General features: G+C 33.9%; 3 protein-coding genes and 1 non-coding gene across 4 annotated transcripts; 3 read left to right on the top strand and 1 right to left on the bottom strand.

The window, feature by feature from the left end:
* Positions 1-8,266: 8,266 nt before the first annotated feature.
* On the top strand, positions 8,267-9,366 carry nssp-88 (Neuropeptide-Like Protein). The gene is made up of 5 exons (NM_077752.3): positions 8,267-8,400; positions 8,452-8,511; positions 8,560-8,661; positions 8,959-9,048; positions 9,129-9,366. Exons 1-5 carry the CDS (start codon positions 8,338-8,340, stop codon positions 9,282-9,284), a joined length of 471 nt encoding a protein of 156 aa, NP_510153.2. The 5' UTR covers positions 8,267-8,337; the 3' UTR covers positions 9,285-9,366.
* A 2,267-nt stretch (positions 9,367-11,633) lies between these two features.
* Positions 11,634-13,458, top strand: gmap-2 (GM2 Activator Protein family member). The gene is made up of 7 exons (NM_001373544.3): positions 11,634-11,746; positions 11,797-11,894; positions 11,998-12,137; positions 12,593-12,692; positions 12,747-12,863; positions 12,910-12,986; positions 13,162-13,458. Exons 1-7 carry the CDS (start codon positions 11,641-11,643, stop codon positions 13,346-13,348), a joined length of 825 nt encoding a protein of 274 aa, NP_001359613.1. The 5' UTR covers positions 11,634-11,640; the 3' UTR covers positions 13,349-13,458.
* C05E7.t3 lies at positions 12,361-12,442 on the bottom strand. Its single transcript has one exon. It is a non-coding gene; the product is annotated as a tRNA-Leu (tRNA).
* Positions 13,459-13,941: 483 nt separating the features above from the next.
* On the top strand, positions 13,942-16,205 carry gmap-3 (GM2 Activator Protein family member). Its single transcript, NM_077749.6, has 6 exons — positions 13,942-14,348; positions 14,392-14,513; positions 15,417-15,532; positions 15,587-15,797; positions 15,843-15,974; positions 16,031-16,205. Exons 1-6 carry the CDS (start codon positions 14,189-14,191, stop codon positions 16,148-16,150), a joined length of 861 nt encoding a protein of 286 aa, NP_510150.1. The 5' UTR covers positions 13,942-14,188; the 3' UTR covers positions 16,151-16,205.
* Positions 16,206-16,208: the final 3 nt, after the last annotated feature.

Genomic DNA, 16,208 nt, shown 5'->3' with positions numbered 1-16,208 from the left:
AAATCTTTAAAAAAATTCCAGAAACTGAGACAATAAATCCAAACAAAACAAAACAAAACTTGTAAATCTATTATCAACATATAAAAAAGAAAATGAAACTGAATGAACATAAGAAGATGTTAATTGTTGTTTTTGTGCTTGCTCATTGATGGATCGGAACATTTTCAATGTGACAAATGCAAGACAAAGACTTGCGAGGAATGAAAGGAAATTGTCATTGTAAAGTAATGCAAGTCTCGCAAAATATTGTTGTTTGCAGTTTGAAACATTTATTTTAAGGAAAAAAATTAAGTATCTAAAATACAAAAAATGCAAGAAATATACTTGCCAAACCACTTTTTAAAACTTTTTGGCAAATCGGGTTTTATAGATTCTGTAACTGTTGTTTTGCAAAACAAGTGGTTTATTTTTTCAAGAATATTTTCTTATTAAAACCCCTTCTTGTAGTGAATAAATCGATTAAAGCTAATAATTTGATTCTAAAATGACTCAACATAATAATAAATCAACTCAAAAACATCAGAAGTTTTAAGGCGAAAATCATAATTTTTCATAATTAGTCTAGAGTTTTGTATGATGTCTGGCGCAGTATAGGAAAAAATCAATGCAATCGCTCCCTGTTGTGTGAAATCCGGCAAGCTTGTTCAAACTGAAAATACCGGAATTTCGACAAAGTTTTACTATAATATTCTGTCATTTCAGCCCCATCAGTGTTTTAGGAAATACACCACCTCTGAGATTAAATGCAGAATCAAACTAGAAACTGCATTCAAGAAGACTGTATTCCAATGCCAGTCGCACATTAATAAATTATATATGTGAAAGGATACATAGGATTTGAGTATTTAAGCATTTAGCTTGAGAATAATCTATTTCGGTCTACTTTTCAATTTTTTTTGGCGCTAGAATTGACCAAAGTGTGAGAACAAAAACTGAAGAAAACCTATTCTGGATGCCAAAAAGTTAGTCATGTTTCCACATCTCTTTTGAAAAATCACGTTTAAGAATTGTTTGTTTTAGACAGAAATATTCATAGGCGTGAGAAATACTTCCTTTCTGCAAACTAAATAAGGTAAAAAACCTAGAATACCAAATACTTTGAACTGTGAAAAAAAGAATGTGAGGTTGGGTAAACACAATTGCTGGAAACAAGCATAGGGGAAAAGTCAAACTTTATATAGCCTTATGTGAAAATTGTGCTGGAAGCGGTAAAGCATTTGTGTTACCGTATTTGGGCTAACTGTTATGGTTCTACATATTTTTACCTAATCTTAATGATTAAAAAATCAAGAAACGATGATTTAGTCGTTTTTGTTTGGGTTAATGACAATTTTTTCCTGTAGAGTTAGTTGAGACTAGGCTAACCCGTCCCACATAATCACATTTAAAATCAGGGAGAAAGCAACTCAATAACTAATAAAAACAGAATACAAAACATTTAATTCAAATCTATTTCTGATATGATACTTGAAAAATAAATGACACTGTAAGTACAAAATTATACCTAGGTTTCCAAAATAGCAATGAAAAAAGGTGAAAAAAATAACAAATCGAACAAAAAATTATATGACTTTTGGCGTCGTCTTTTCTATTTCACGGTAGTGTTGTCAGACCGAAGAGTCCACAGAAACTGAATCTTTCTGGAATGAGCTCGGAACGAGCCTATTTATCAAAAATTAAGATCACTTCAAAGCGGTCGGAGACCTTTTTGTTTTCCCACTTCGCGTCAAAAATAAATTCACAAAATCCAAGAAAAAATACAAAAGGCACATCCTGGTTGTAAAGAAAAACTTGAAGGTATTCATTTCTCTGGAAATGTTTTTTTGTGGACCTCTAATCTCCTATATTTAACGTGTATGTTTTCTTAAAATCACTAATTGGTTTCCTCCAAGACAGAAAAGAGACAAAAACAAAAAAGTGGGGATTCGCACGCAAAATATGGTGTATACTCCATTCTATTCTCGTTGAATATTTTTTCGTCCAAGAATAAAGGACCACTCTGTTAAAATATCACATTTCTGAAGTGTTGGTTCACATTGCAAACTTAATAAATGTTTTGGTTTTTTGGTTTCCTGGAATATGAGACTCAAAATGAATAAATATTAAAAAAGAAACAAATTGTGAGAGTATATTTAGAATGAAAGTAAAGGACTCAGATTTAAAAAATTTAGTATTTGAGAACAATGTATGTTTTCTTGTGCCGGAACACTAACCATAAGCAAAACATTCGGCCGAATGGAAAAAGAGCAAGGAGCGACGATCCGCAGAATTTGAGATTGTTACAACGATACGGGCCATCAATTAGAAGGGCACGTGAAGCAAAGATCAGATAATAGTTCTAGATTCTGTTGTTTTTTTCCTCTGGAATGATACAAATTCAATGAAAAACATCTTAAGTGTAATGAACTGTACCTTGTGGGGGTTCGACACAACTTGTGTAGTCGGATAAATTTTTGGATAATTAGACACAGTGTGTTTAATTTAAGTTTTGTCTATGTACTCTACGAATATGCACCATATTGATGAAAAGTGAGCAACATTCTAAAAAAAAACTTCTCATTTGTGTCGGTTAAATTTCTTACAATTACGACAAGCAACGAAATGAACTCATATAGCAACAATTTTTTAAAAACTGAGCAATTTTCGTTCAAAATAATTACAGGAACTCTTCCTTGTGTTTCGATAAAAAAAATCAGGTACTTTGAATTCATGCATTAACAGGTAATAACTTCAAAAACTGTGGGTTAGTCAGTTTTTTTTTAACATAGAACATGTTCCAGCAAAAGAACGGGTGCTCAATTTTGGTTCCGGGAAGACCTAGCGATATACCTTCATTAATCAAAAAGGCAAGATTAACAATGTAAATAAAGTGAGACTTATAAAAAACAATTTCTGTCTTTTGCGACATAGATAAATTTGAAAAAATTGTGATTACCGGTAAAATTAAGTTTTTTTAAAATGAAATTGTAATGCACAACTTGTAATGCAAACTATAAAACTGTGAACATATCATTTCGGATATTTCTTACTTTTTTAACGTTTGTTTTGGGACAATTTAGAGATATATGTACAAGAATCCTTATAATTTGTTTTACACGAAATGTGCATTAATAAATGTGTTTTTTAAAAATTATAATGGAAATTTTCAGTGCATTCATTTTTGTCCGTTTTCCTTGGTTCATATCGTTAAAAAACCACTTTGAACGTTCTTTATATTTTTAATAATTTGTCATATAAAACAGATAATTCTGCAACTGACACTTTCCATTACATATATAGTTTAAGTTTTATGTATGTATGTATTTTCGAAAATTTGACTTTTTAATTTTTTATGTAACATGTTCTTTGTGTATATTCTATTTTTCATGTTCATGCTTCTTACTGACTTTTCTAAAATATTGTTGATTTTTGCATTAACAATATACATCATCAAATCAAAAGTCATTGAGCATGATGCATAATGCCACCCAACTCTGAGAAATTCTGGTATCCGTTTCACCTGCAAATATACCCTTCCCATTTAACAATAAACAAGACGATGACGTGTTCCCGGAAATTGAAGTGGGCCTGTTGATCTTTCATCCAACAGAGGAACCTTTTTGCTATGGGAGGTATTTGTGGTAAACGAGAGCAGCTGAGCAAGTAGGAAAAACTTGTTGCTGACATCAGTAAAAGCTCTGGCGGCTTTTATTAAAATACACGTATTGATGACATGATCCGCTGCTAATTTTATCAACTGTGAGGTATTTTGTTTGTAGTACGGAAAGGACGGATTAAAATAACAATGGAGTTCAAAACATCAAAACATCTTACTCCATCAAATTGTGATTAGATGCGTCACGTGGAGAAATAAACGTTGCTGGCTCACCATGAAATCTAAATTTACATCTTGAAGGTATTATTTGAAGAATGTAAAAGAGTTATATCCACAAAAAGTATCTAACAAAAAAATCAAAACTGAGAAAAACGACTAAATGTATGTACTTCATGACTTACTGTTAAGCTTTGAAAAGCATAAAAAATTGGTTTCCACGAACGAACTAGTTGTTTAATAACCTGAAATTATTATGTACCGTATACCAGTGCTGTGCGGCAAACGGCAGACGGCGAACGGCGTTCGCCGACCCAAAATTTTGTTTTAAAATAATGTTGAGATCGGCGAACGCCGAAAAATGTTCGGCATTTTTCGGTATTTTTCAGCATTTGTGAAAAATGTTGTTTCTTTAAATCGAATATATATTCAAGTTTTTCACATTGATCCGTTGAAGCATAAACCTACAAATATTGTAGTCATACCCTTAAAAATATGTTTCTGCGAACAATCAAGGGGCATCTCTGTGTCTCTTGTATTCAAACACTCTCAATCACTAGTAGTCCAAACACTTCCCAAAAATCAACATATTTGAATTATTGGCCATATAGGGAGAAATTCTTTCAGTCGACACATTGTCACCCCACCATAAAACCATCAAAGATGTTGTGGCCGAAAAAAAAAGGTTCGCCGAAAAATCCGGATGCCGCACTGCCCTGTCGTTTACCTGGTTGATTAATTGTTGCATTACAAGTTGTTTCAATTAATCAAGATTTCAGAAAATCGAGATGGAAAATGAGAATCGAAAAATAAAAAGTCGAAAACAAAAATCTAGAAGCTCACCTTCAAATCGTTTAACAAACCATATTGGGCGCGGAATTTTGAGGTAAAACAACTTGAAATGGAACATTTGAACATTCAAAAATAATGTTATAGTCGGCTTATATCTTATTTTTCTGTTAATTAAGGTTAGTTAATATTTGCTGAGAATAAATTTTCAATAATATGTATGTAAATGGTGAATGCAAAAAAAATTTCAAACCGCTAATTTTGCATCACTCACTTTTTGCTACTTTTTGGTTTTGCCTATGGTTAAACTAAATTTTTTAAAAAATTACAAAAAAATTCATGGTTTTTACAATAATATTCGGTATATTAAAACTAGTTTTTAACATAGACAATACTGTACTTTTAACCAACAGTTTGAGTTTTAGTTAGTATGTAAAATTAATTTTGAATTAGCACATAAGTATTTGACAAAATTTCAGAAGAGATCATTGTAAAATGTGGTATTTTGTGACCACTCCTTGAAAATGTTTCAATTATTGTGAATTTCAAAATTAAATGTCTTTTTTGAGACTGGTGTTTGCCTGCAAGCAAGCAAATGTTGAGGAGCATGTCTTGTTTCTAAATTCATTCATTGAACAGATGTTTTATAACATTTTAGTTAAAGTCTAGGTTAGTCACTCTTGATCGTCTCCAGTCATCAAGCACTTATGTCTTGAAATAACTTATGCATAGACTTTCGAAATGTTATAAAACACTACCAAAATATTTTCAGAAAAAAGTACGTTTTGCTGAAGTTCACAACACATTATTGGACTCCTTTCACATAATTCATAGAACATATTGACCATTAATATTTTTGATCTCCATTTTCCAAATCGACTTGTGCAAATTACATTTGTAAAACCAATTTAACAAGTGGTTATCCTAAAATGCAGTCAAGTTCTATGCCGATCAAGGTCTACAAACTTCCTTATAACAAACACCTGCAAACTCTTGTTAGGACAACTACGTCTACACTGTGACTGATTTCCGATTATCTTGTTTGTTGCACTACATGAATTTGTAAAAACTTTGAAGTTAAACTTGAAGTTCAAAATTTCCAAAACCCCGAGAGCTCACATCATCGTCTCACGTATTGTCTAGAAATTCGGAAGATAATCTTTTTTACTTGAAACTTGGTATTGTTAGATTTTTTTAAATAGTAAACTGGAATCCAAAAGCTTTCCGTCTTCAAATAAAATGGCATCATTCAAATTCCTTGCAGAAAAGTGACCTTTCAAAGAACTTTGATGTGTCATCTTGCTAATTTAACTCAACCTACACTTCTTTGAATACGTTAAAGTTTATTACACTTAGATACAAACTTAAAATATTTATAATAGTAGATTCAGATCAAATTGTGGAACATCATCACTTTTCTAGTTTTAAGAAATCAGATCTTTGCTTTTTTATTTGGAAAATTGAGCAAAATACAAAGCTATTCTCCTGTTTGTCTTCAATTTTGCTTCCAGATTTTGGATTTTGATATTGTATACTAGAAAACAACGTTTTCTCACATTAGAATTTTGCTCGCAAATGATATCATGAAAGCGCAGAACTTGTTTGTAAAATTTTCCTCATTGCATAGTCATTCGCGTCATAGAACTATTGACAGTAGAAATATAATTTTTCTAATGGTCAACAATTTACTTTCACGGCAACATCCTAAAATATTCATGACAATGAGTGACCATTTTTCAAAGTATTTGTTTTTCCGAACAACTAGAGTTGATCCGATCAAGAAATCTATTTTTGCAGATTTCCACCGAGTTTAATCCTATTTTAAAAAGGTTTACGTAGGAAAACTGATAACCAAACTCCAATAGTAAAAACAAAATAAACATATGGGTATGTTTGATGCCGATTCCTAATAATTGTCTAAAGAAATCCGTATTAACCTCCATGTGCTTTGATCGTTTCAATACCGCGACAGAACAAAAACTCCGATTTTGCTAGGTTTTTCCATCTGCCAGAGGTGGTTCTGTCTGAAACCCGAGAAAAATCCGTATTGCAACGTCACTTTGCCAAGTGATGTGCGGTAGTGTTTTGTAAAGAGTGGGTTCCTTGTTTTCCAGACGAATGCGCTAATTACTCCCGAATTGGCAGGTCCTTTCAGGTCAAATTGACGACATTTAACAAGGAAAACATTTTTAGTCGGAGAATTTCCTTCTCGTCATTTCTAATTCCACTAGTTCCCAAAGTAGATTTCGCAGATGCAACTTCAAATCACTATAAAATGTATTGTTTTTTTATTTCCGGCTATCTCATTTTTTCACTGTACGTTTTGAATTTAGTTTTCTCTTTTTCTTTGCTTGATAATTTTTGATTGTCCATCATCCTTGTTCACCCAGGTGATACTTGTCTCCGCCTTCTTTCCTTTTTTGGAAGAGCTTAGCTTATTCATTCTTTTGAAATTTTTGCTATAAAATATTTAGCTGTTTTGTAGTACCAGTCATAATTTTTTCCAGGATTTCACAAATTATCATTAAAATATTTCATTTGAGCTATGAGAAATGCAAATTGTTTGCCAAATAACTATTATGATTCGAGTTTTTGCAATCGTAAAATTCTTATCGCTACCAATAATCTTTGAGATATGTTTCACAAATTGCAAATACCGTTACGAAGACATCAACACTTTAGTAACTTTTTTTTCACGCCTCTTAATAATTCGCGATTAAAATAAATATTCAGACTTCTGTAAATAATTGTTTTGCCACTGCTGCCTTTTTTCACAAGTACACGAATAATATTCCATAATCATCTTAGAAACATCGAAAGACCTGTATATAGAGACTGACTATCAACTAGCATCTGCAATTCAAAAATAACACGATGATATGTTGCATGCTATAGGTCAAGAGCATTTTTTAACTCTTTTGTGGAAAAACTCCTGGTTTTAGTTGTTTTCCGAACTTACGTTTTCCAGCCCGCGAGTACATTCTTATACTCATTTTATTCTCCCAAATCATCACGTTTCTGATCTCCTCGTAGAATGTTAATGAAAACAGCAAACCAAGTTGATTATCTAAAAATGTTTAAAAGTTTTTTGCTCTCTCTCTCTAATTCCTCCTCCCCTATCTATCTTTGTCCCTTGTTCTGTTTTCCCTCTGTATACTACCAATTGTCATCAAATTTCCAAAGATCCTTTGAAGACTTCTTGCTCCAACTACGATAATAAAGTCGTTTCGTTTTTCCAAGGAGCAATTAGGAACCAGTACTAAACCATTTGGGCGGGGGGGGGGGGGGGGAGAGTCTTGTCTCCCCACTCATAAATAATTCACCTGGAAAACATGATTAGTATGATTTGCAAGCCAGTGAGGAGCACGTCATTTTTTTCCGAACCTAGGTATCCTCTAATTTTCGATGAGTGGTCACACTTATATTTTGCTTTTTTTTTGTCTTTTGCCTTTTCCTTCGCTTTATTTTTCACACTCAGTTTTAATTTATACTGATGTTTTTAAAATTCCGGGTAGTCTATCAAGATTCTTCATTTCCGAATTAACCTTCTCTCTCTTTCTGCATTCAAAGCTCCGCCCCTTGTTTTAACAAAACAGGTGAAGACAAAATCAAATTGCTCCTGCGCTAAAATCGGTTTCATTAACTGCCAGTTAAAATCACCCGGCTCACACTTTTTCTTAATTCCATTCCCAAAAAAATTAATCTCTGAGAATTATACTTGTACTTCACAGGACGACATGCAGTACACCTTCTTTATTCTGATTGCTTTCTTCTTCGCTGGGGTCACCATGGCCAATCAGGTAGGGACACCAAAAATAGTCAAACTTATGAATTATTCGCAAAATGTTTAGGATTGGAAAATGAGGAAGTTTGGAGGCATTGGGGGTGGTGACGACATGGCGCATTTTGATGTAAGCTTTCATGGATGTCAGATTTTTTATTTTAAAATCTAAATTCAGAGGTTCATCACGCACAAACGAGCTATAAACGGGGAGCTCCGCAGGTCCAGTATTCTTTGGGGCAAACGGGCACATGCTTCAGGGCTGAGGAATTTTGAAAGGGTGAGTCAAGGAAATTTTACTTCTTCACTTCTGTGTTTTTTTTGAATTTACATAAAGCGTTTTTTTTTTTGGAACAACACTATTCTATTGATACACTTGAGAAATCCTAATGTTTTGAAGTTTTGGCCACGAGTTTAATGCAGGTGGAATTGTTAATTTTTGGCAAAGATAGAATCACGAGGAAATTTGTCATCCCTAAATAATTTTAAAACTTATAGTTAGCAGGTGCAATCAAATGTAGTGTGTTTTCAATAAACCACTGACTCATTTCATTTATTTCAATTTAATTTAATTCAGGACATCCCTCTGATTCCTGAAGATTTCATGGTGATGTGGCCGGTGGAATCATCCGAGAAAACGATCAAAGATGAGAATAAATTCGAAACGGTAAACAAATTACTTGGAATCCACTCCTTCCTGTTCACTTATGATTCTTGTTTCCAAGATTTCATCGAATCAGATTGCAGACCACAATATTGGCCAAGACTTCAAGACAGTCGTTGAATCAACATGAGACTGAAAATGAGGAAGTGTTTTCTGATGACAATCTGAAAATGGAGCGGGTGGCGAAAGCAGGAATCCGGCCAAAACTTCAACTCAGCAGCCGGCTTTGGGGGCGTTGAAGGTGCAGAAATGAGATAGTTGATACAATTTTTCTTTCCTCCAGTCCTTGTACTTTTGGTGAAATAAAGCTGTTTTGTTAGAGCTGTGATACAAAGTTTCCATCATACAAACAGTCTATTTTCTGTCAACCGAGTATAGCTTAAAAAATTAAAGCGTTTCAACCACGTCCCGATTATTTAAATTTATAATCGAGCAGTTACTAATAAAGGAAATTCAAGTCTGGTTACACCTTTTTTTGTTAAATTTTTTTTTGAAATGTCAGAAGAGATGCTCAACAGTGGGATACTTTTTTATAATTGCAAGACGTGCCTAATCCTTTATATAAGGTTTTGCATTGGACTTCCTTAAACTTAACACTTGTTACATCTTGGAGTTTTCTAAAATATTGTCAAGGTTATTTTGTCATAAAACTATTTTAGTGCACAATTATTCCATTGATTAAAATGCATGTTCAGTAGGTTGATGTGTGCCCAAATTTATTTCTACGCCTTTAAATGAACCGTGAAATAAACCTTTTAATTTGTAATAAAATTTTGCTAATCAGTTTTGATCAAATAAAATTTAGTCCAGTTTTAAGCTCTAGTATGTATACCTGGCCATTCACAAATTCAGAATTTGGTACAACTATCACAAGCGCAGTATTAAAACTGGTTTTGTCTAAAACACTGTACATAAAGTGACATTCAGATGTGTATGTGCGTGATTTCCTGCAAAAATTGTATACCTGAATGTAACGCAAGCAGACCAGCTAACACTTTGCATAGCGCATCGTTTCCTGATCGAATAATAATGATTCACACCTATTATCTATTATCCGCGGTTAGTTGGTGAAAGGAGATGAGGGGATTCTTGGCAAATTCTCGTTTCCGACCAATTCGCAGTCTTTATCGTCTTCCACAATTTCTTAGTATTATTCGTTTTTTGCCCTGCGTGTCGGCCCACCATTCATTTGCCCTTCCACAATATCTTTCGTCACACTTTTCTGTCCAAGCGTGAACCTTTGCTATTCAAGTGCACTCAAGCGAATTGCCAGCATTACAGAAAGTGTATAAAATGATTATAAAGACGGGTGTGAAAACTGTGTATTCGCAAGATGAAAAAGTGTGGACTTTTGGTTAAAGCTAGTGGAAATTTTTATTTATGTTTTAATCGTTCAATGACTCATTTTTCTTATCAAGGGGTTTTTGCAAGATTATATAAGTTTATGATTTTTTTTCATTAAAGTTCATTTTTTAAATTGCGCAAACATGATTGATACGTGAAAAAATGAAAAGATATATTTTTTAATTTTGCTTTACAAAATTGTATTTCGGGGGGCGGATAGCTCAGTCGGTAGTGGTGACCGCTAGAAATCTGGAGGTCATAAGTTCAAGTCCGGCCTCACCCCCTAGGTTCACCCAGCCACTATTGGGCTTAATGGTATTATGCCTATCATAATTTGTAGTCCACAAAAAAATCTTTGTTTGCCAAACTTCATTAGCTCGAATGCTCTTGCGACCACTGTTAAAACATTAATTCGTCCAAAGTAGTTTAAGAGTTATTCTATATGCCGGCGGTATTATTTTTCCACTAAGTTTCCCAAATATTCTATAGTTGAGAACCGAAGTATTATAAAATTACAAATAACTGTTGCGTTATTTCTGACATTGTTTCTGTAGTTTTTGAGATTTTTTGCCCACAAACTCCATCATTCATTTAGGTCTCCATTCTTACAAACAACATTTTGAAGTCGATTTGAAAAGATAGTCACATGAACACTGATTTTGTAAAGCGTCACAAATATTTCCCTTCTCAAACACACCTAGTACACACCATTAAAAGTTCCACATTAGTTCTTGTTCTCGTAACTAGTTTTCTTTTGTGAAATTCCAGAGGAATCAAATTTTATGACAAGTTGAAAAATTAGGGCGGACGACGACGAGGTGAACACTAAATCAAAGACCATTGGAATCTTCAATGTTCTCCTGGTCAGTCATCGTAGAACATTTCGCTTCCTTATTTCAGTTTATTTTTCCTTGTGGTCTCTGCCATAGTCCCGTTTTGATTGAAAGTCTAGGTCCTTCAACAATGCATATCATACCCGATTCTCTTTTTTCATGCTTAGACAGATCTCTAAGCTTACGTAACAGGTTCCTTCCATTCGTATCGTTTTGCCCCATTTGACGATTTTTCTTTTTCACAGCTACTTTCTTGCCGCATTTGCATTAAATGCTAAACTAAGATTGATTCAAATATTAGATATGAAGATGTTTCGATGATGGAACTATTTGAATTCAGTGACTTCTGTGACTTTTTCTATACTGTTCTTGTAACTTTCTGTAAATTTTTACATAAACGGTATCTTACAGATTTGTCATGATTACAAACTGCCTGATATTACTGGCAATTTTGTTTGGATTTGCATCGACTCAGTATCTGAACTTAAACCTTCATAGACATCAAAGTTGTGCATGGAGAAAAAGTAATTATTAAACTATCGTTGTCACTTTTTTAATACTTTACGTGTTACAGGTTCTCACTGGAACCGCAAAATCGAGTTCCAGGGTGGCCACTCGGATAGTGGAGCGCTACTCAAGTCAACTGAACAGAAAGGGTGCTATGCAATTAGTGTGAGTTAGCCCCCAAGAGTGTTTTATTTTGATTTTTGAAAAACAATAACAATGCTTGATGATTGACGTTATTACAATAATAATAATAATTCATTTTCTTTAGGGAAAAGTGAAAATTCATGAGGATGTGAGCGACGAGTTGTTGATCTACTTGTCCGTGTCGACCACTGGTGACACTCAAAGACCACCGGAAGTGTGCAGGGATGCCAATCCGGACACTGGTTGTGGAGGTGTTGGATCATGGTAATGAGTTATTGACAGAAATATTAGGGAAATCATCAAGATTCTAGAGCTAGAAAAAACATTAGGAAATGAAAAAAAAGCCTTTTGAGCAGTTAATGATAGATGAACAGCTGTGAAGTACCTAAAAGTTTTAAGTTAGAGGTCACTCTTAAAACAAAAAGTATAACTATAACAATTTCATACATAAGTGTTTAACCTGCAAAATAAATTAAAAAAAAAGAACTGAAGAGAGTGGGATTCGAACCCACGCCCCCGAAGGGACTGGTGCCTTAAACCAGCGCCTTAGACCGCTCGGCCATCTCTCCACGTACTACGCTATCATAATTTGTCGTTATGTTATAACTTCAAACAACAAGATTTAGTTGTATTTCGATGATTACGAAATTTAAATTTTCGAACTTGAAAATTTGTTGTTTTGTTGTTTCCAAAAAATGACGTAAACACTGCTGTTTCAGTCTCTACTGCCGGCCATGTGATTCTTTGGACTCTCTCACGAAAATTCTCGGAGCTCAACTTGTTGTGAACGGCAAACCAGCAGGATGTGAGCCATTAAAAGTGAGCAACATCGTTAAAAAAAATTTACGATGCAGTCAATAACACTATTTTTAGAAAGGAGAATATGATAATGTTGAACTCCGTTTCTGCCTTCCGAAATTAGCTGCATTGTTGGAATGGCAGGGAATTTCAGAAGACGCGTTAGATCACATTTTAGCTGCTACTACTCAGGTTTGACAAAATGAAAATAATTATTGAAAGAAAAAGTGTGTTTCAGGAAGGAAATGGTCCACCAAAGCTTAGTCTATTTGTGACCGTTTATTTGTTCGACAAGGATATTAAACCTCTTCTAGTGTAAGTTCTGAAAATTAAATAGGTTTTAGCCAGATTTACAGTTTCATATACCATCTAACAACCATTCACTATATTCGAGACATATATGTCACATACATTACAGCTATATGAAAAATAACACTATTTTTCACGAGTAGAAAATTTTTAAACAAATAGAAAAATGAAATAATTTCAGCTCTCAACGAAAACTAGAATCTCGCATCCGTGAACTTCGCAAACTTGGCGCTGATGAGCCAGTTGACTCTCAAACTTATTGGAATCTGCCATTCAATCAAATTATCAAAAAGCAGTCAGTTTTCGTTGGATGTCACAAACTTTACGGAACCATTAGCTTGAGCGACATTCAAGCCAAGAAGAAATAAGAAAATATATTTGGATGAACAACGATGATAACTTCATGTTTATTCATTTCGTTTATGCGGGTTCATTTTTTGTGAATTATGAAATAAACACAATAAAAATTATGAATTAGATAAGCAAATTGATCTTGACATTTAATAAATAACAGTCAATCTTTATGGTGATACTGTGCTCAAAGACTCGTTGTGTAAAAAACAACAGTTTTGTCTGGTATCCTTTTGAGTATGTTTTTTTACATTTCTTCAATATGCATTTTATTCAATACAACCTCAATATTTTGCTAGCCTCAAAATGTTTCTGGGATTTTGTTCAAAGTATTCTGTATACCCTTTACTTCTAGAATTTTTATTCTTGTGTATACAACAGTACACGAATTCTACAGAAAAATCTTGCAAAGTTACTAATAGTAAGGAAAACTGGAACTATATATGTTGTTGGTTAGAGATCATAAAGTGATATTTATGTAACACATCTGTAAAACTTTATTGCATTTGTTCTCACTACTAGTTGAAGGACATAAGGCTTTTGATTCATTATTTTCCTTTTTTTTTACTTTTTTCCCCTTTCCTTTTCTTTTAATCTCTTCATCTTTTCAGAATCTCATAACCTTCATGACCTCGAAACGCCATCCGACAATCATTTCACATTGAGGTAAAAGTAACACGAAAAAGAAAGAAAAAACGAGAAAAGTGGTTTTGATGGCTGTCAGACTTTTATTACACATTTGTACAATTCATATCTATATTCCCCTTTCACCCCCACCGTCACTGTAAACTATTCTAAAATCCAGCTGAAAAGGGGTGTGAAAGAAGGGCACGTCCTCGTCGCTTACTTCATAAGCCATGACACCTTCATTTGCGCATCGGTTTCAGTCGCAGATGTTGGTCGTTTTCTTAGCTTCATCGTGTCTTTTCGTTTCCATTTCCAACGCGTTGGAAAACGTTGAGTTGGGAAAAGATCTGAGTGTAACTCTTGAACTCATCAAACATCAACCATGCAAAAGTAGGTTTACGAGATTTTAAACCAAAGCTTATTTGGTTTTCAGGTGGTAAATGGACAAAGAAGTTAGAATTCGAGTCTGGAAATGATAGGAGAGGCCCGAAACTTGAACCACAAGCCGATAAGCCAAACTGTTTTACTATCGGAGGCCAAGTAGAAGTTCTAGAGGTAAAATATTGTGCTTTTTGTTTTGTTAATATTCCGTGTCTTGAAGGAGGACTAACGGTTTGGATGATTTTGAACGTTCAAACCCAAAATGAGCTCAAATAAACGAGTTTCGTAAGGAAACTTCTGATAAATTTTTCAAAATTTTTTTATGGCGGTTCAAAATTTTGAAAAAAAAATACACTGATTTTAGCTAAAATCTCGATTTTTGGCAACTTTTCCGTGTCGCAGCGGGGGACGTAGTTGACTTTTTTGGAATCATCGCCCTTTATTGCATATTTTGGTAGTTTATCTCATCCAATTTCATTGATTAAGGCACATTTAAAGCCGACAGGTAACCAATTTTGATGATTTTTGGTTACCTATCGGGTTTAAATCAATGAAATGTGATGATAAAAAATTACCAAAAGATGCAGGAGGATAATTCCAAAAAAGACAACTTCGGACCGCTGCGACACGGAAAAGTGGCCGAAAATTGAGATTTTAGCGAAAATCAGTGTATTTTTTTTCAAAATTTATTCATTCCAGCCCAATTCGGATTTATACGTTCAAAATCGTCCGAACCGTTAGTCCGCCTTTAAGACCGTGTTTTTAAGAACATCAACACAATCTGTATCTTTAAATGTAGTCTGTACAATTTAAAAATCACTAAATTATACCTTACTGAATTATTATTGGGCAAATTGAATTTTTTTATGCCAACGTGACAACGTGACAACATTTTAAATCAATATCATTCAAAACTTAATGTTTTTTTTCAGTATTTGTGTAGCGTATCAAAAGTTTAAAAATTATCTTACCCTGAGAAATAAAGAATTCATCACAACTTCTTATTACTCTCTAAGTATATACTTTGAATGAACAATAAAGCTACATAAAAAAATAAATTGAAACTCTCTATTTCAGGACTTTGGCGGAGATTTCTCCATTTATCTTGAGCTGAAGAACACTGCCAAAAAAAATACTGTCCCAGAGAAATGTGTTCGACAACCTGAAAACGGATGTGGAGGATTTGGGTCTTGGTTTGTTGCTATTAATTAATGTTGTCATACAATATTGATTTATCTTTTTTTCAGCCTGTACTGCAATGCATGTGAAACATTCGGTGACAAATTAGGAGTTCGAGCACAGCTGCTCCTCGATGGTCAACCAATCAGCTGCGCTGACGGATTGAAAAAAGGCAGCTATGACAACTTGAAGCTTGCTTTCTGTCTTCCAGACATTGATGATGTCATCAGCTCACAAGGGCTTAGTAAGGAGTCATTCTTGCAGCTGATTCAGGGTGATGTAAGTCTAAAGGTCAAAAAAGCAAAAACTGGCTGGAAATTTCAGGACGGAAACTCTGTTCGTGCTATGGGGATCTTTGCTACAGTCTACGTGTTTGACTCTGACGTCAGCAAACAAATGGCGACTCAAATCAAAATCGAGGGTGTATACCGTAGAACCAAGTACAGTTTTTTCAAGGTAAATCACAAGCTGAATTTTTCTCTTTTTAAAAGAGTATTTCAAAAATGTTACAGGACACTCAACTTCCGGCTGAAGTCTACTGGTCTCTTCCATTCAATCAAATTATCAAAAACCAACAAAGCTACGTGGCATGCCATAAGATTTACGGAAACTTGAAAGTTAACCGTAAATAATTTGTGATTTTCTAACCTAATTTTGCTTGTCTGTAAATAAATTTATTATTTTTTGAAA

The sequence above is a fragment of the Caenorhabditis elegans genome, chromosome X, assembly GCF_000002985.6.
Source record: "Caenorhabditis elegans chromosome X".
Taxonomy (NCBI): domain Eukaryota; kingdom Metazoa; phylum Nematoda; class Chromadorea; order Rhabditida; family Rhabditidae; genus Caenorhabditis; species Caenorhabditis elegans.
The sequence above is the reverse complement of the archived record's forward strand: the minus strand, read 5'-3'. Positions and strand labels throughout refer to the sequence as shown.

Coding starts and splice junctions, on each gene's coding strand:
- gmap-3 (NM_077749.6), top strand. CDS start 14,189: ATGACACCTTCATTTGCGCATCGGTTTCAGTCGCAGATGTTGGTCGTT. Junction 14,349..14,391: donor CAAACATCAACCATGCAAAA/GTAGGTTTACGA, acceptor TTTGGTTTTCAG/GTGGTAAATGGACAAAGAAG. Junction 15,798..15,842: donor TGCAGCTGATTCAGGGTGAT/GTAAGTCTAAAG, acceptor TGGAAATTTCAG/GACGGAAACTCTGTTCGTGC.
- gmap-2 (NM_001373544.3), top strand. CDS start 11,641: ATGATTACAAACTGCCTGATATTACTGGCAATTTTGTTTGGATTTGCA. Junction 11,895..11,997: donor AAGGGTGCTATGCAATTAGT/GTGAGTTAGCCC, acceptor CATTTTCTTTAG/GGAAAAGTGAAAATTCATGA. Junction 12,138..12,592: donor TGTGGAGGTGTTGGATCATG/GTAATGAGTTAT, acceptor CTGCTGTTTCAG/TCTCTACTGCCGGCCATGTG.
- nssp-88 (NM_077752.3), top strand. CDS start 8,338: ATGCAGTACACCTTCTTTATTCTGATTGCTTTCTTCTTCGCTGGGGTC. Junction 8,401..8,451: donor GGGTCACCATGGCCAATCAG/GTAGGGACACCA, acceptor CAAAATGTTTAG/GATTGGAAAATGAGGAAGTT. Junction 8,662..8,958: donor GGCTGAGGAATTTTGAAAGG/GTGAGTCAAGGA, acceptor AATTTAATTCAG/GACATCCCTCTGATTCCTGA.